General features: G+C 38.6%; 1 protein-coding gene across 2 annotated transcripts; it reads left to right on the forward strand.

Annotated features, from left to right (window-relative positions):
- Positions 1 to 9,294: 9,294 nt before the first annotated feature.
- Positions 9,295 to 19,470, forward strand: LOC308651502 (UPF0461 protein C5orf24). Of its 2 annotated transcripts, XM_081298624.1 has the most exons (3): positions 9,295 to 9,579; positions 15,058 to 15,487; positions 17,186 to 19,470. In XM_081298624.1, the coding sequence occupies exons 2-3, from the start codon at positions 15,061 to 15,063 to the stop codon at positions 17,224 to 17,226; spliced, it is 468 nt and encodes a 155-aa protein (XP_081154750.1). In that variant the 5' UTR covers positions 9,295 to 9,579; positions 15,058 to 15,060; the 3' UTR covers positions 17,227 to 19,470. The 2 variants fall into 2 exon arrangements, with proteins under 2 accessions (XP_081154750.1, XP_081154749.1); XM_081298623.1 differs by having other exon boundaries at positions 9,297 to 9,579; positions 15,058 to 19,470.
- Positions 19,471 to 19,793: the final 323 nt, after the last annotated feature.

Genomic DNA, 19,793 nt, shown 5'->3' on the forward strand with positions numbered 1-19,793 from the left:
AAACACTTTGCCCTTTATTGCTAATACAGCTCTCTACAGCCAGTTGCTATGTATAAAAATCTAGAAAATGAGATTCATTATTTCCTATGTTTATAATTCAGTTCAAGGAAGTATTTAAGAACACTTGACCTGTATAATTCCAGCGGCTCAGAAGGCTGAGGCAGGAGGATCAGAAATTCAAAGCCAGCCTCAGCAAAATCAAGGTGCTAAGAACTCAGTGGGACCCTGTTTCTAAATACAAAATAGGGCTGGGATGTGGCTCAGTGGTTGAATGCCCTTGAGTTCAATCCTTAGTACCCACCCTTACCAAAATACTTTCAGTCTCAATTGAAAGGTGTTTAGAGGCAGGCAACTCCCAGATTTGGACAAATATTTCTTTTATGGTTTTGTTTTTGCATTAACGCAATCACTATTTGTCATTCTAAGGTTTTATTAAAACCTGGTTTGGGGCTGTGGATATAGCTCAGTGGTAGAGACACCTTGCCTAACATGGGCAAATCCTTGAGTTTGATCCCTAGTACTGGAGACCTGGAGACACACACACACACACACACACACACCCGCAAAAAAAAAAAAAAAAAAGAAAGACTGATTTGTCTCTGTGATCTGGCCTATCTTGAGTCAGGCTAGTCACCTATTGGAGAAGCAATAAAAAATGTTGGATTGAATTCAAAGTGTGTAAGTTATGGGGAAAAAAAATGTTAGGAGGTAAATGAAGAGTGCTACATTAAAAAGTATGCTTTTGTTGCAAATAAGCACTGATAAATGGCTATGGTCTTGAAAAATCCTCTACATTAGACACTAGTACATTATATCTGTTTTGTATGTACCTTGGCACTTCATTAGAACCATCCTGAGATAATTATCAAAAAACTGATCACGCTTGTAATCTGCCTGTAATCCTAGTGGCTTGGTAGGCTGAGGCAAGGGGAGCACGAATTCAAAGCCAGCCCTGTCAGCAGCGGTGAGGCGCTAAGCAACTCAGTGAGACCCTGTTTCTAAATAAAATGCAAAATAGGGCTGCTGATGTGGTTGAGTGGTAGAGTGTCCCCGAGTTTAGTCCCTAGTACTGAACTTAGTACCCCCACCCAACCCCTGCAAAAAAAAAAAAAGTGGACCCAATGTTTTCATTATATTGAACACTGTATTCTTTTGTTGTTGTTGTTGTTATTTTCCCCCTCAATAGAATAAACTTTAAAAGTTTAAAGATCTTGGGTGTCCTGCATCTTTCTGTATCTTGCATTTAATTAATAATTGTTGAATGGACTGAGTAACTTGCCTATAGTCACTCAACTAGTAAGTACCACACCTCAGTTTTAAATCTATATGTTCACTTAAAGCCTGCCTGTCCAATTCAGTGAATATTGTATAGGAAGTAAAATGCACTGCATGCATGGTGTTTTAACTTTTTTCAGTTTGGCCTACTCATCAAGCAGAATTATCATTAAAATATGACAATACTGTTTTTATTATATTCTGCTGCCTAAGGGACAGGAAAGCAGATGTTGTTAATATAATGTTATTATATTGTTAATAATGTTGTTAATAATGTTAAGAAGATGTTGATATAAGGTAGTAAACTTGAGTAATTTAACCTTAAGAATAGGTAAGTGTGTTATCTTAGCAACATTCTACTTAAATTTTACCTTTCCTTCCTTCTTCATACTCTGAAGGAACATTTAGTTGGCATTCCCTTACCAAGTCTTCCACCATGTCTTAACCAGGGAAGCTGGGCGTACTGGAGCCTGCCCATGGTCCCAGCTACTTGGAACAGCTGAAGTGAGAGGATTACTTAAGCCCCGGAATTCAAGGGCAGACAGGGTAATGTGGCAAGACCCATACATACATACATACATAAATTGGAAAGCATGGTATAGCTTGTCAATACACTTGTACAGTTTTAACACAGTAAGCTGTCCAAATCCTTGTATCGATGTTCCAGAATTTATCAGAGTCACAAGTCACTACTGATTTTTTTTTTTTTTTAATAAGAGGCATAACCCTATAAAAACACTAAAGACATTTGCTCTGGCTAAGGGATCTGAGCTTTAGATCTATGTACCTTAGAGTGTTCTTTAGATGCTGCTCAGGGATCCTGAAAACTAGAATGTGAATTTTGAACAGTATCCTTACCAGTCACCTTTTGGGGGGTTTGAACAATATTAAATTATAGGTATAGAAAAGACTAGCTAACTACTTTTTCCACTTCCAAAATATCTATGTGGTCTTCCATTGTTCCTTTTTCCCAGTGAGATATAATAATAGCAAAGTGTTATTGAACTGTAGCGAACTTTTCTGAAACTAAAGAATCTCACAAAGGAAAAAAGTATGATAAGGAAAACCTAAAACTGGACATTTTAGACTGCCTCTTAAAATCCACTGCCAGTGCTACTTACAGGTTCTCGCACTTCCTGTGAAGTTAGGGGGAGCACAGCAGCCTATTAAATCTCCTCTTCCTTCTGACACCAATCCCAATTCAGGGCTCCCCGAGACATATCTTTTGGTTCAGTTTAGTAGAACAAAACTCACTGAAAGGTGTTCCACCATGGTTTTATTGCAGTGAAAGGATACAGATTAAAAGAAGCTAGAGGAAAGGCCCACAGGGCAGAGTCCAAAATTTCCCACTGTAGACCTTCTAGTTATACTCTCCCTTTCAAGTCCTGGTCAGTGTTAACTGTTTTTGGTAACTCTCTGCGAATATGCCAGCCTACCAGAAAATCCTACCTTCCCAACCAGGGAAGGTCATTTAAGCTTTGGTGTCTAGAGTTTTTATTGGAGCTCGTCAAATAGACATGCTCAGCTACCCATGTGGCTTATCTCAGTCTCCAGGACCTCAGGATTTGGAACTGATACCCTGTGACTCAACACTGCCACAGTAAATCACATTGATAGATAAACATTCCTAAAAGCCTCAGGCAAAAAAATAAATAAATAAAAAGGAAAGAAAAGGAAAATATGCTCTTGTAATCCCAGCTACTCTGGAGACTGAAGTAGGAGGATTGCCAGCTTGGGTAACTTAGTAAGACCCTTTCTCTAAAAAGTAAAAATAACTGGTGCTTGATGGTAGAGATTCAATCTCCAGCACCACAAAAATAACAACAAAACAGAACAATTCTCCTCTAACTTTTCACCAAGGGTAGAAATAACAGCATTTGTATTTGCCACGATATGCCAGATTATGCTATAGTAACATCCCTAGTTCTCTGATTTTAAAATACAAGTTATTATTCGTACTAAATTCTCTTTCTGTGTTAGAAGGAAAGCTTTACTGTGGGTTTTTTGTTTTTTTTTTTAATTCCGTGATCCAGGATGACAGCTGCTTTAACATCTGGAATATCACAGTCTTAATGGCCGAGAAGAGTCTTGGAGGGTCTCACACTTGTCATTTCTTTGACCAGTGCATGTCACGTGGCCATATCTGATTTTGAGAGAAGAGTGGCTAACAAAGTACATGGAGCTAAACAGCAGAGATTAGTTGTATTATGGCATCCAATAAAGGTATTCCAGAGGTCTGTTCTCATTTGAGAGTCTTGGATGCCCTAAATGAGCACTTTATCACACAGGTAAGTAGCATCATTTGATTTTGGGCAACTCTGGTGAATAAAATTAGGACATGGTTAGACACTAATAGCTGACTGCTCCAATCTGAGTCAAACTTTCTACAAATTAGAGTTGACTTGTGAGCAATTGCCTCAAAATATGATAGATTCCTACATAAAAAGTTAAAGTTGTGGGGCACAGTGGTTCACACCTGTAATCCTAGAGGCTTGGGAGGCTGAGGCAGGAGGATCTCTAATTCAAAGTCAGCCTCAGCAAAAGCAAGGTGCTAAACAACTCATTGAGACCCTGTCTCTAAATAAAATACAAAATAGGGCTGGGGATGTGCCTCAGTGGTTGAGTGCTCCTGAGTTCAAACCCAAGTACCTCTCCAACCAAAAAAAAAAAAAGTTGTCCATTATAATGACTATTGTGAAGATAGTTCATAGATTTTGCTGAAGTGCTATTTTGTGTAGTTTTTACACTCATCTGCTCCACTGAATCTGTAAAATATATATATATATCATATATATATATCTATATCATATATATAGCATAAATAAGCAGGTATGTCAAAAGGTTTGGAATGAGTTTTTCCTTCCTTGATAAATTATCCTCAGGTGAGATTTACCAAATGACTGGCAAACCTTGTCTTATGACTTTTCCTGGCTCAGCTACCCAGGAAGAAATGTCTATCCAGTGTAAATGTACTTACTATTTTTCCTGTGAATGCCTCACTTTCTACTCTACCAACCCATGTCAGGCACCTTGAAATCCCAACTCAAAACTCAAATCTGCAAGTCTTCCTCAGCTATTCCACTCAAGTCTGCAGATGAGAAATGTGATTGATGAGTACTTTATTTTTATTCAAGACTTTCTTGGACCATCAATATTTGATTATTTTTAAAAATATAACAAAAAATTGTATGAGCTTAAGATCTTTTATGGAAAAATTTAAATATTTGGAAATAGAATAGTATAATGGACCTCCAAATACTGATGGTTACTTTAAATAGAATTATTATTCAATTTTACAGCCCTACAATGAGGATATTGTCTTTATTTCACACATTATGTGGAAGAGCAGTGACTTGCCACAGGTACCATAGGAAGCAAATGGCAGAAAGGAATTCAGGTCCAGGAATGTTTGGCTTCCTGTTATTCTGGCTACCCCTACATTTGGTATGCAAATCACCTGACATCCTTAGTATGAAAGTTTCTGTTAAGTGTTTTTGCGCACAAATGCCATTTTATTTATTTATTTTTTTAATATTTATTTTTTAGAAGCAGTTGAACACAATATCTTATTTTATTTATTTATAAGTGGTGCTGAGGATCGAACCCAGGTCCTCGAACGTGCTAGAGTGCTAGACAAGCGCTACACCGCTGTTTACTGGTGAGGAGTCCTTGCTTCCCCAAATGCTGAAGTATAACACCAGAGAAGCACGCAGAGGCAAGTGTAGAGTGGAAAGTGGAAGGCTTTGTTAAAGGATAGCAGAAAAGATTTCCTCCTGGAGGAAGAAGGAGACCCTCCTTGAAAGGTGGAATCTGAGGGCTGGGGATATAGCTCAGTTAGTAGAGTGTTTACCATGCATGTACAAGGCCCTGGGTTCAATCACCAGCACCAAAAAAAAAAAAAAAAAAAAGTGGAATCTGTAGAAGGGGGAGGTCTTCCCTTTGTTATATCTTAGGTCTTCTTTTGGTCCTCCCACGTGGGAATGCCAAAAGGTGGGAGAGAAGTGGACTGATGGGGCCGGGGGAGGGTGGTTTGATTAGTACCTCCCTGTTTGCTGGGAGCTACTTCATTAACAGTTCTTTAGGATGGGTTCTGGGCCTTGGGGACATTAATTTTTCAATTTTCCCGGCTGTTGTTCTGGTTTCCTGGACTCCATTCTCGATAATGGTTTCCATTTTCTTTATCTTACTCAATGTTAGACCCAATTTACCTAACTACACTAACTACCTATTTTTAAATCTGGCTTCACTTTGTCCCCATGCCAATTCAATAACAAGGACATGGTTTTGAGAAAAAGGAAAAAGAAGTTTTATTGCTTTGCTAGCAAAGGAGAAACACAGGGGATCCTGTTCTAGAGGCTGTGATTCTGCTCATCAAGGAAAACTGAGGACTTTTTTTTTTTTTTTTTTTTAGAGAGAGTGAGAGAGAGGGGGACAGAGAGAGAGAATTTTAACATTTATTTATTCTTAGTTCTCGGCGGACACAACATCTTCGTTTGTATGTGGTGCTGAGGATCGACCCCGGCCCCACGCACGCTAGGCGAGCGCGCTACCGCTTGAGCCACATCGCCAGCCCCAACTGAGGACTTTTAAAGGAGCTATTCAAAGGGTACTTTCCAGGTGTGCTCTGGTAGGGGGTCCTAGGGAGCCCTAATGGCGTGTTAGAATTCACTTGTTAATTTGGGAGACATTCTCTTCCCAGATCCTCTGGCAGACATCTACTTCCTGTGGAGCATAGGTAACTCAAGGTAATCTTGTTCCCCGCCCCCAGGTTAGGGAGAAACTAAGCCTCAGAGCATATATTCAGAGTTTATATTCCAAAGATGAAGTGGACCATTGTTACAACCTGAAATAGTTATGATGTATTTCTTGGGGTGCTATGATGTATTCTTACAATATATTAAAAGAGTAAAAAGCCTTGCTTAGAGAAAACTTTTTTTGGTAGGTTACTTAATACACCCCCAAATTTGTATACATATTTTACTATTTCCTGTGTTGATATTTTCCTTTTTATATAAACAATACAAAGCATAATCAGTTCTGGTTTCTAATATTTTATAGGAATGATTAAAATGTTTAGAATCATGTTATGAAACCCTGCTTCCCAGAAAGTTCTACTTTCCCAACAGGGGACTTGCACCTGAGTCTTGGTTTCCAAAGTTTTTATTGGCGCTCAGCATGTAGGCAATAGACCATATGAATGAATGGTTTGATTGTTTTGTGTTTGACTTCCCTCTTGTGCTTTCACTCAGAAAAGTTGTTGCTCCTTTCATTCCCAGGTTAAGAACAGCACCTGGCAGCGCTCTGCGCTTGTGGCAGAGCTCAATGTTCCCTTGACTCCTCAGATAGCCTTCACTGCCAGGGAAGACAAGCCATCTCCTTACCCAATCCCTACTGCTTAATAAAGTGGTTTTTCCCTCATTATCTCCACTAATTCTAGACCCTCTCCTTTCTGACATCTATAAATTTATAGGAGGAAACTGAGGAAGTTAATCACTCTGTTAAGTGGGTTTTATATGTGGTGACTGTTAGGACAAATGATGCACACACTTGATGGAGATGGCAAGCAAACCTTGGATCAGCAAGCTTTTCTTTATACAGAGTCAGCTGAATAAAGAGTCAGTTGGTGGAAACCAGCACGGCGCACTCTGGCGCACTCTGGGGCAGAAAATGGGGTAGGGCTGAAGCAAGGGTCTGGGTTATACAGGTTTCATTTAGAGTGGTCTAGGAAGGCAATTTCTGGGGTTCATTGTATTGGGGTCAGATGCCAATCAAGTGCAAGTTCCTTTTGTGTTCCTCAGCTTTGGCTGCCACCTGGTATTTTAAATGACAGAAGCTTAGGAAAAATTACTTGTGTGCCTGGTCACACGGCTTATACATCAAAGGAGTTAGACTTATTTTCCATATCCTTCAGTAACTGATACACCAGACATCTTTTTTTGGTGGTGGTGATGGTGGTGGGGTACTGGCAATTGATCACAGGGCTTCACACATGCTAGGTAAGTGCGCTACCATTGAGGTCCGGTCTATTTATTTATTTTTGGTACTGGGGGATTGCACTCAGGAGCACTCAACCACTCAGTCACATCCCCAGCCCTGTTTTGTATTTATTTAGAGACCGGTCTCACTGAGTTGCTTAGCGCTTCACCTTTGCTTAGGCTGGCTTTGAACTGGCAATCTTCATGCTCAACCTCCTGATCCACTGACATTACAGACATGTACCCACTCCCCCGCAGGTTTATTTATTTTGAGACAAGGGTCTATTGCTAGGTTGCCCAATCTGGCTTCAAACTCACCATCCTCCTGCCTCAGCCTTAGTAGCTGAGATTACTAGTGTGCCTGGCCACACGGTTTACTGCATCAAAGTGTTACCGCTGTTGGCCGGTGACCAGTCCTTGCTTCCCCAATGTTGAAGAATAACACCAGAGAAGCACGCCGATGCAAGGTCAGAGTAGAAATCAGAAGTTTATTAAAGGACAGCAGAAAAGACTTCTCCTGGAGGAAGAAGGGGACCCAAGAGGTGGAATCCGTGGAAGTGTGGTTGTCTCCCCTTTTTATAGTTCTTTCAGTGATGGAATGTAGGTTGGAAGGCCCGAGGGGTGGGACACCGGTGGGCCAAAGAAGTAATCTGGGCAGGAAAGACTTCATTATCACTTCTTTGGGATGGGCTATCTCCAAAACTATTGGGGGCTGTTTCCTGGGTTCCTTTGGGCCTAGGGGCTTTTCCGGGACTTCATTAACATTCCATGAGTTGTCCTGCGTTTCCGGAATCATTCTCAGCATGGCCTCCATTTTAGACCTCACTCGATATTAGACCCGATTTACCTAACTACACTGACTACCTAACTTTAAATCTGGCTTCAAAAGGAGTTTGTAATCAACTACTGCTTGTCCCATCACTTCTTGCTTGATGGTGGAATGAAGAATATGGCAATTCTAAAGAGGCATAGATGTAAAAACTTAAAATATGATGAGACTTTATCACATGACCCTAGGTCTGAGGTTCCTGTAAAGGTAAAATTTCTAAGCTGTTTCTAAGCCGCAAAGCCTGAGTTAAAATGTAAAAGACTGGGCATTGTAAAGTTTCTAAGCTGCAAAGCCTGAATTAAAATGTAAAAGACTAGGTATTGTTAAGTTCCTCTGCTACACCCAGAACCTGAAATTCCTGAGATAGTTAAGACAACGCCCTACTGGCCATTTAGCCTAGGGCCCTCAAACCAATCAGTTTGAATGTGTACCCCCGCTTAGGGTGACCAATCACCCCTGCCCAGCCTGTTCCTGCCAATGAATGTACTAATCATGTCTCTAGAGTTGTTGTTCAATTTTCCCGTGCCTCAAGGTGATTTGTTCTGATGTATGCAAAGCCCCCCCCTCCCCAAAAAGTGTACTTAAGCTCTGTGTGACCACTGCTTGCAGCCCTGGGCTGCTCTATCTTCCTGAGTGAGCCTGGAACCTCAGCATGGTGAATCAATAAATCCCCTTATGCCAATTGCATGAAGCCAGTCTCTTGTGTGGTCTCTTCCTCCGACACTTCGCCGGACCCTTACAGTTCCCAACACCTAGTATATGAATATTCCCATTTTGTTTGCAGATGGAGATTTCCCCCTATCCATCCGTTAAGAAACCAGTACAAACCAAGTCCCTTAACATGGTGTGGGAAGCCTACAGCACAACGAGGCAGTAACAAACCCTTTTCACAAACAGCCATTTAAAAAGCTGTCTCTGGAACGAAACTGTTGGGTTCAAATCCTGATAATCATTTATTAATCCTAAATTGTAGAAATGAGGTGGGTGGATGTTCCGACATCACAGAACTGGGATGAGAATCCAAAAGAATCAATCCCTTCTAGCTGGACCCTCCTATCCAGCGACCGCTCATAGGAAAACCCCAGCTCAGACCGCTGGACTGGCCTGGTCCACATCGCGCAAGCGCAGCCTGGCCTCTTGGGATCCCTCCTTAAGCTCGCGTGTGCTAGTCGTCGGCGGGAGACTGGGTCTCGCGATGCGTGTGTGCGTGCGTGTGCGTGCGCGGTCCTCGCGAGCTCGCGCACGCCGCCTCTCGCAGTACGGGGCTGTGGCGGCCTCTTCCTCCTGGGTCCGGGGCCGCTCGGTGCGCGGTGCCCGCGGCGGGAGCTGGGCGCCGCTTTTGCCTCGCCGCTGCCGCCACCAACATCAGTGCCTGTCCCTCTGAATCCTTCCCTGCCCCGTGCAGAGTCGGCGGCTGGGGAGAAAGCGACGCCAGTGTGAGGTTCTCAGCGGATGGGCAGCCCCTGGACTCGCTGAGGGGCCGGGCTTCGAGTGGCCGAGGTAGGTGGGCGCGCGGCTTCTCCAGCTGGGGGAGCGGCGGCGGGGCTGCGGCGCCCGCGGGGAACCCTAGGACCGCGCCTTGTAGCTAGTGAGGGGAGCGCTCCGACCCGCGCCTGCCAGGGAGAGAGCGCAGGACGCGGACGTAGCCTGCCTTCCCGGTGTGGAGCCATCACGGGAGAAATTCCTGCGGCGGGGTTGGGGGAGGGCTCACCCTTTCTTTTCTTTGAGAGGTCAAAAACCGCAGTCCTCTCTCCGCCTTTTTAAATAAGAGCCTGTTGGCTTCGAGATTGGCATCTAGACGAAGTGGCCTGGGGACTTCGACGCTTACAGAACTCAAGAGTGGACAGACAGCAGGTTATGAATTTTGATGTTGGGAGGGTACACAGCCTTCTCTTTACTGTGGGCGCCTATCTTCTGCAAACTTGTTATTGCAAATACATTAATAATCGCTTTTGGACACACAACTGGTGATACATTTTCGAACGCCTTATGGATTCTGGCACTGGTGAAACTGCGCCGGAGGGCAAAGGGAGTGGAAAGAAGACAAAGGAGGCCGTTATTTATGTTCTGTCCTGGTATCAAAACTTTCCATGGTAGAGCAGGATATGTAGCAACTGGCTTTTGTTGGATGGACTTTCAGAGTGATTGAGATGGGGCACAAACGAACACTTTATTTAGATTTATAAAATCGTATGTGGTGATATGTAATTATTAGCAAAATGTTCTTAAGTGTATATGTCTGAGAATTGTGATGTTATTTTTGGAGTAGAGCAGAACTTGGGTTTCTTGAAAGGAAAGGTTTCTTCATCTTTAGAAAACCCATGAATGCCTTTGAAATTACTAAAAATAGTTACAGTTCTTTATGTTGGCAGTAATAACTGCCACGTTTAAGATAAGGGAAAAGAATTTTTTTACAAAAAAACAGCTCACTGAAAAGAGTTGGAGAGTTAAAAATACACAGTAAAAATCGTCAGGAACATCAAGTTTTAGCTTATCCTTTAAAAATTCGAATTTAGTCATGGTCAAAATATATTGAAGCTCTTAGTTGACCCCCCTACCTTCAGTGAATCATTTTAAAGGATATTCTTTAACCTTTAGAAGTCAACACAGTGGCTTCCATTCACTCCACGCTTTTTAAAAATGTAGTAGTCAATCTCAACTTTCTTCAGAATTGTGCATGCATACTTTCAAAGAAAGAATCAAGAACAGTTAGCTGGCAGTCCCTGGAGTGGAAGAAGGGAGAGCAATATGAAATGCAAGGTTAATGCTTATGTATTATGCAGATGCTGCATACAGGCATATATACCTGCATATAAATACATATGATGTTTTGCACACAAGGATCTGATCGTGCTGATTCATGTCTTAATAAGGTTGAAGTCTGAAAATTGGATTGATTTTAGCTAATTCCTGTTTAGTTCCTTAGTTATTGGATAAGCAGAATATAATACTTTTTTTTTAAAGAGAGAGAGAGACAGAATTTTAATATTTATTTTTTAGTTATTGGCGGACACAACATCTTTGTTTGTATGTGGTGCTGAGGATCGAACCCGGGCCGCAGCATGCCAGATCCACATCCCCAGTAGTAGGGAAGGAAAAACAGAAAATTCACACTTCAGAAGTATTCTTTATTCAGTGTGTCATTGTTACCCATTGGAATATACATCTGTACTCCTGTCCATTTTGTGTCCTAGTACTTAGAATACTGTCTTGCATGGAGTTGTCCCTCTATAAATGTGATCTATGTCAAAAGCAAAATAACACGATACAAACTGAAGGCATAAATTCCTGGAGAAGATTAAAGGAATCAGAAATGTGTTCTTTTTTTGTTTTTTAATTGTACATCTGAGTTTTTATTTTATTTTTTTCTCAGTGTAGTTTGGTATCTGAGTAAAGGATACGTGGCATCATTTTTCTTCTAAAAGCCTAACATAATAGAAGCTGAGACTATATATCCTGAGTGCTGGCAGATTGTGAATGTTGTCATATATTAAGATAAAATGAGGTAAAGGAAGTAAGGTCCAGAGGGAAAGTTTCTAACAGGATGATTTCTGGTTTTGGGGGGAATGGTAATTGTTTTCATTTCCTTTATTTATTTATTGTTTTACAGAGCCAGAGATCAAACCCAGGGCCTCACCCATGCTGTGCAAGCACTCTACCATTGAACTGTACCCTAAGCCCAATTTTCAAATAATAAAGTTGAAAAGGGGTTTACTTTTCCTCTGATAGTCCTTTCACAGGTCTGTGGGTTTCTCCTTGTATTTGCATATGATCTCTAGTCTAACTTTATGGGCAAAAAACGGTTATTTTGATTCCTATTTAATTCTTGTATCTATTTCTCAATTAGTGTATAAGTTGAGGAATGTGTGTAGTCCTTTTTTTCCCATTTGGAAGGGAAATCTATCTGTTTTTATATGTTACCAACAGAAAGGTTTGTGGATATTTGTCCTGAAAGTGGCTAAAGAGATGAATTAAAAAATAGGAATATTTTAAGTTGAGTCTTATGATTTCATTGTAGTATAGCTGAGTGATTCTTGTGGTAGGGAATGATTTTGCCCTCCAGGGAACATTTGACAATATCTGGAGAAATTTTTGGTTGTCACAAATTTGGAGAGTGGGGAGAAAGGAAGGTGTTGCTACTGACATCTAGTGGGTATAGACCAGGGATGCTTTTTAACATCTTATAGTGCACAGGACAGACCCCACAACAATTTTCTTACCCAAATGAGTGTTGCTGTTGAAAAACCTGCATACAAATACATATGATTTCTGTACTGTAAATTGTTTGTTCAGAATTCGGATCATGTAAATTCGTATTTGACTAAACCATTTCCCTATGTGTGACCCTGGCAGGTTATTTAAAGTCTTTGCCTGTTTCTGTAATGTAAGTTTCTCATAGGCATGTCCTGAGAATTAAATCACATAATGTGCAAAGTGCAAAGTTTACTGCTTGGCACATATCAAATGCTCAAAAACTAACTTTAGGTAAATGTATGTTTGGAACTTATTTTTAAGATCTCTCATTTCTTACCTAATATTATAATTGGAGCTGGTAATGTGATATTTAATAAGTAATTCTCCTTATATCTTTGGGAAGTGAGTGAAAAAAGTATTCTTTTTAGTGATTGTGTTTGGGCCAGTCTTGTTTTATATTCCCAGGCTTATAAAGCTCTTGCCATAAACAAGTAGCTTCTCATTTTAAATATTTTTCCTTCATACTTAAGACGTTAAGCCAGTTGTCCAACAGTTCTATATCTATTGATTCTCAGCAAGCATTTAGTAATCCAACAGTTCAATTCTGATTTGATTCTCAATTCCTTTTGCCTTTATAAACTACACTAAGTTTACAGTGAAATCAGTGGCAGTGACTCAGGAGGTTGAGGTAGGAGGATCACAAGTTCAAAGCCAGTCTGTGCAACTTAGTGAGACCTTGTCTCATAATATAAAAAGGACTGGAGATGTAGCTCAGTGATAAAGTTCCCTTGGGTTCAATCTCCAATATAAAATAAATAGGTAAATAAAATAAAAATTAAAAGGGCTGACGATGTAGCTCAATGATAGAGCACCCCTGTATTTAGTACACTACAATTCATCATTGTCATTACAATAAAATTTTAAAAATGAGTTTATAGTGGTTTTGGCTCACTGTTTATGACCTCTGGTAGTAAGTATTTTCATAACTGAGGTGTTGATGCAGTTATACCCATATGAAGGGTGCAGGCAAACATTTAACAACTTGAGACTGGACCTTAATGTACATTTTGACTTTTTTCCTAAATCCAAATTAGAATCCATATCCTTATCTTTCTTACCTGTTGCAATGAAATACCATAGTCTATAAGGCTATGGCTATTTATGGCTGGCTTGTCATGGGGTGGTATTAATACTTTTTTTCTTCTTTTTTTAATAGTACCTGGGATTGAACCCAGGGGTGCTTAACTACTGAGCCATATCCCCAGTCCTTTATATTTTTTATTTTGAGACAGGGTCTCACCAAGTTGCTTAGGGTCTTGAAAAGTTGCTGGGGCTGGACACAATATCTTTATTTTATTTTTATGTGGTGCTGAGGATCAAACCCAGGGCCTCACGCATGCCAGGCCAGCGCGCTACCACTTGAGCCACATCCCCAACCCAACAGAGATATGAAAAATTGTGATACATATGTGTATTAAGAATTATAATGCAAACAAAAAAAGTACATGTATAATGGCATAAATTGGTGTGAACATACTTTATATACAGAGAGAGAAAAATTGTGCTCTATATGTGTAATAAGGATTGTAATGCATTCCACTGTTGTCGTGTATGAAAAAAAAGTTGCTGGGGCTGGCTTTGAATTTGTGATCCTTCTGCCTCAGCCTCCAGAGTCACTAGAATTACAGGCATGCGTTGTATGTGACTTAATACATTCCTTAAAAAAAAAAAAGTTGTCCATGGATTGATTGATTGATTGATTGATAGATAGATATGCAGTGCTGACGATTGAACCCAGGGTCTCAAACATGCCAGGCAAGCACTTTACCACTGAGCCACAACTCCAGGACCAATACATGTTTAATATAGAGAAAGAAATCACATGGATGTCCTCTTAGTTAGAGACTTTAAACTGTTCAGGGCTCCTGTAAGGAAAGAAGATCCTCACAACACTTATCATCAAGGAAGAAAGCAGTGTTGCACATTGAAGATTTTGTCTTCAAAATAGGAGGGTTTTTTTTTTAATGGTTGTTAACCATGTTTTTGTAGTATAAGTCTGTGTGTGTGTGTGTGTGTGTGTGTATTATAAACATATATAAAATGTTCACTCATTTTAACTAATGGAAACCTTATTTTCCCTTTTGTGTTGGTACTGCCTTCTGTTTGGCTAGAGGATGTTTGAAGGGAGTATGTACCATGGGCCAAGAGATTATGTTCTTTGCTTGGCACATTCTGTCCTTTGTAAAGTGTAACATACACTCAGGGTTCTGTATAAATAATAAATTACAATAATGATGGAGTCTCTCTTGTGGAAACTGTGGTCAGGTTAGAAGTATACATGTTAGGAATATAATAAAAGGCCAAAGGGAGCCATTCTAAGAAAGTTAGGCAAAGTGAAAAAAAAGAATCAGATTAATGAAGAGTTCTTGGCATTATTATTATCCTTTTGGGGTTTAATAATCTAAAAGAAAAAAGCCTACAAAATGTAACATTTGTTTTCTGCTTACACTAGCTCCTAATCAGTGAATATCATGATTACTAAATTAGTATTATAATTGAGTTATCTTATATGACATTTGTCCTACCTGTGATTAAGTTGAGAAAAACAAGGATCTTTGAATCTTATGTGTTTGTTTATAAATGGTCTAGAGTCCTGCCTGTCGGCCTAATTTTAGGTAGTCTACATAGTTGTTGGAAGACAGACTATTTTCCCACTGAATGCTGTCTGTCAGATATGTATTTGTGTATGTGTATTTATGCATATTTGTCTCTTATTTTTGGTAGAAAATGATGCATCCAGTTGCCAGCAGTAATCCAGCGTTCTGTGGGCCTGGCAAGCCTTCCTGCCTCAATGAAGATGCCATGAGAGCTGCTGATCAGTTTGACATATATTCCTCCCAGCAAAGCAAATACAGCCACACTGTCAGCCACAAACCAATGGTTTGTCAGAGGCAAGACCCATTAAATGAAACACACTTGCAGCCTACAAGTGGCAGAAGCATAGAGATAAAAGATGAACTAAAGAAAAAGAAAAATCTTAACCGATCTGGTAAGCGTGGCCGGCCTTCAGGAACCACCAAATCAGCAGGATACCGGACCAGCACAGGCAGACCCCTGGGAACTACCAAAGCCGCTGGATTTAAGACAAGTCCAGGCAGACCTTTGGGTACAACTAAAGCTGCGGGATACAAAGTCAGCCCAGGGAGACCTCCAGGTAGCATTAAAGCTCTATCCCGTCTTGCCGATCTTGGTTATGGCTGTGGCACTGCTGCTTTTCCTTATCCAATGATGCATGGCAGAGCAGTTCATGGGGTAGAGGAAACCAGCAGCGAAGTCAAGCCACCCAATGAATGAATGAGGCAGGAGAGGAGGGCCACGTTTAGGAGATTGTGAATAATCCCAAAGCTTCATGGTTTTATTTTGTCACATAATTTTATATTCTGGACTTTCTAAATTTCTTTTTCTGTTGGATTTTTTCCCCCTGCTTTTGCTCAGAAGCTGCCATATGCTGGCTGACAGATCCATTCAGGGCATAGCAGTGGCACCGTATTTGTACATAGGTTTAAGCATAACACCTAATCATTTTTGTCTTTCTTTTAGGCTTATGATTATGTCTTCTGTTTTATTACTACTTTTGGGCCATTCTAATAGATGCTTTATATGCTAAACAACTGAAACCATTATATACCTATATTAGTTTGTGAAGTAAGCCTACAGTATAATAAAGATAGTATATAAGGTATTTTAACTGGTGGAGCAAAAAAAGCAAACTAATGATTCAGGATTACTTAAGTAATGGCTGTGTGAGTTTTTGTAACATTTTCATGAGAGTGCACAGCTGTTTGTATGCTTTGGAATTTACATAGATTTCAGATGTTAAAAACTTATTTTTAATGTTCTGAGTTTTTAAGCAGCTTCTTATTTATTGATCTACATGGCATTAATTGATTTAACCATTATTCCTAAAAGAATTCTTTAGTGTTTGCCTCTTAGCAGTGATAGGTTATGTATTTTTAATTGCCTAAGAGCATATATACCAAACACTACAAACAATTCATATTTACAAAAAAATTTAAACTATTTTATAAAAACTACACATTACATTTTTGGTGAAATACAATGCATTCTGAGAATAGCATTTTTAATATAATAGAAAAAAACTTTCTTAAGATCTGCATGTAGTTATAGTCACTATATTTTGCTTTTCATATACTTGGTGGATTTTAAAGTATTATGTTTAAAAACGTATTAGTAGTGCTTATTTCTTCGGAATTTTCTTAGTTTTTCTGAGAATTTGTCCCATTGCATAGCACTTACTATGTTTTCAGGTTTATATTTACCAAAGGGCACAATTTGAGTGGTAGACTGTAAAATGGTATTAACAGAATGAAGTTTCCTGTCAGAACCCAAATATTAAGAAATATAGAAATCCATCTATGCATGAAACATGTAAAAGAAAATTGTTGCTTAGTCTAATTAAAAATATTATTATGGCTCTAGTGAGACCACTTTCTCCAAAAGGATTCCCCCCCTGCCCCAAATAATGTTTGCTTAAAGCAAAGTAGAAAAAAGGAAGAAAGTGTTGGGCAAAATGTACCATTGAGGTAGAGGGAAATCTCCCCTCCCTTCTTTCTGAAAGTAATGTTCCTTATCAATATGCATTTTATTCATCATGAGTTTGTTCTAAAAAAATTTACAAACTTCAGATTTGAAAAAATTCCACTGAATTTAAAGATACAATGTTTGTACTTCCAATTTTAAATGCCTTTGAGATTAAAATGTAGATTTGCAGGACCCAGAAACTTAAAATAATTAAAAACTTAAAAGGGCACATAATGTGTTGGTTGGGCTTGCTCTCAGTTAATGCAAACTGATTGCAAATGGATGTCATGTTTCATACCTTTTTTATCAGGAAAAAAGCAGCAAGCCTTCAGGTGTTCCAGTGATGCCTGACACAATGAGCTGGACTTTATGCTGCTCTTTACAGTAAGAGGTGTTGCATTTTTTGTGGGGACTTTGTGCACTGGCGACTAAGACAGTGACCTCAACAATATTAGCTTTGCACAAACCATAGCAAACAATGTTGGATGACTACATAATTAATTGTAACATTCTGGCAGCTAAATTGCTACAAAAGTTTCTTCTTGCAGAAGCTTAGAATATAAAACTTTGAATAATTTACTCAGAACGGTATAACTTCTGACACACACAAATGCTTGCATCTTTATTTATGTGTTCATCTATCCAGTTCTCTTCACTTAGCTGTTTCTCAAGATGATGTTCAGCGGTGGCTGCTTAGAAATACTTTCAAGCTAGTTCCTGAAGACAGTTTTTTTAATGTACACCATTGTCAAGGATTTGGTTGCATGTTAAGTCCATTAGACATTGCCCTTTCAGTTTCTTTTCATCCCTGATTTTGTTAAACATGCTCTTCCTCTTATCCCCTGCCTTTTCCTGCATTCATTCCCTCTCACCCCAGCATATCTACTCAGTGGTGCTGTGCTGTGTGTCAGAAGATAAAGTAGGTGTATTATTGTATAATGAATTTTGTATACATGTTTCTGAAATGGTGAAATCAGCTAAAGGAGGTATGTTTATAATAGTGTTTATTATCAGGAGCTATGTCCCAGGAAAAAAGGGGGACAAATGGCTACAGTTGTGAATGGATAACATCTTTTAGAAAGCCAAGTTTACTGTTCATGTGAACAGTTACCTGGAATATTAGATATATATGCTGGAGAACATCTCCTGATTCCACTTACTTTTCTCCTCGTGAACAGTTCACTGGTGCCATGCTGAAGAGAAAGACATATAAGTGATAACATGAATGAAGTCTTAAAATATATAATATTTTTACTTCTATATAATCTAAAGACTACATCGTGCATCTTTTGTAACACTGTCTCTTGTCATGATAAACACTGAAATAGCATGTTAAACAGTTGCCTATACTTTTAATATAATCAGTTGGGGAAAACTGGCCTTTCCCTCCACTGTATGATTGTTCCTTCAAAGGTAAATTGCTAATTTTATACTGTTTAATTCTATTCTTCACAAAATAGGTTTCACTATTCTATGTTAAACTATTGGTCAGAAAATGATCTTTTTTCAAGTAAGTTTGCTTTACTTTTTTCTTTTAAAAAACATTTTAACACTTCTTATTTACTATTGTTATTAATAAGCTAACACAGATAAAATTTTCATTTTTTCACAGATGAAACCTTGCATAACTAATCTTTAGTATGGGATGATTTTGATACTATGTAGGGGTTTTGCACTGGATATTAAAAATATTGGCACAATGTATTGAAAGAAAATTAGTATCTTGTTTGATTTTCAATATTTGGGGACATTTTTAAAATCAGTGTTTCAATTAGACTATAAAAATTCTATTTATTTACATTTTAAAGAAACATCTATCAAACTGTAAATTTACATATATTTTCATGAAATAAGAATAAAGTTTCTTTGAGTTAACAAGAGAAAAGAAGTCTGGATCTGTTAGGTTAAGGGTAATTTGTCCAGTGTAAGAGTAACCACAGTGTATGAGCTAAAAAAAAAAAAAAAAATAAGTAAATAATAAACTTCTTTATATTCTGTGAAGCTTTAAAAGAATAATTCAGGGGATACTGATTATAACTGCTACTCTGTCATTGTTCCCATATGCAGTGAAATTTTATGGTCCCTTTATAAATGTGTTTATAAAAGTGTTCACAATAGTTCAAAATATTTTTTTCCTTGGACAAAATAATTTCATGCTATTATGTTTTTGTTTTTATTATAGCTTAAATATTTACTCTTAAACTCTAGAATATATCTAAATCTTTTCTTTGGTTTTCCCTCTTCTTTCAAGTACATAAATCTGTGCCCTCACATAATGTATTTGATTTTTGGGAAATTTAATGCTATAGTAAATCCAGTGTGTGATTTAAAGTAATCAGACTACTTTGATTCTTTAAGTTTTTATAATTTCCTTTCCCACATAATTATGGAGAAAATAATTACCAATTACCTGATAATAAGCACGCTGTCCTCTGCTGTAAAAAGTCTGAATAGATACTGTATATGTTTTTATGTCCATGAACTTGAGCTACTCGTGTGCAATTATGTGTATGGGAATGGAGTAGTGTTCATGATTTGTATCTACATCATCATATGGATGTATATTTATTAATAAAGTCATTACTTTAAAACCAACTATGTGTTGACTACTTTTATTGTTTTTAGCATAGTACCTTTTCATGTAGAGTAATAATAAATAGTATACCTTTTTCATGATTGTGGATAGTGTATTTTTTTTTTAAATTTCACATTCTGAAATCTACCCCTCTAAACATTTTGTTTTTCTTAAAATGGTTATATATTTGTAATTTTAAATCCTTGAAAGTATGTTTACTTATCTTTCCATTTTCCATTTATTAAGATACATCAGGCTAATATTCTAAGGCTTATATTTAAATCTAAACATTATCAATCCCTTTGGTTTGAAAAAATTCAGGCTGGGCTTGGTGGCACATACC

The sequence above is a fragment of the Spermophilus citellus genome (genome assembly GCF_964194105.1).
Source record: "Spermophilus citellus genome assembly, chromosome: 1".
Lineage (NCBI taxonomy): Eukaryota > Metazoa > Chordata > Mammalia > Rodentia > Sciuridae > Spermophilus > Spermophilus citellus.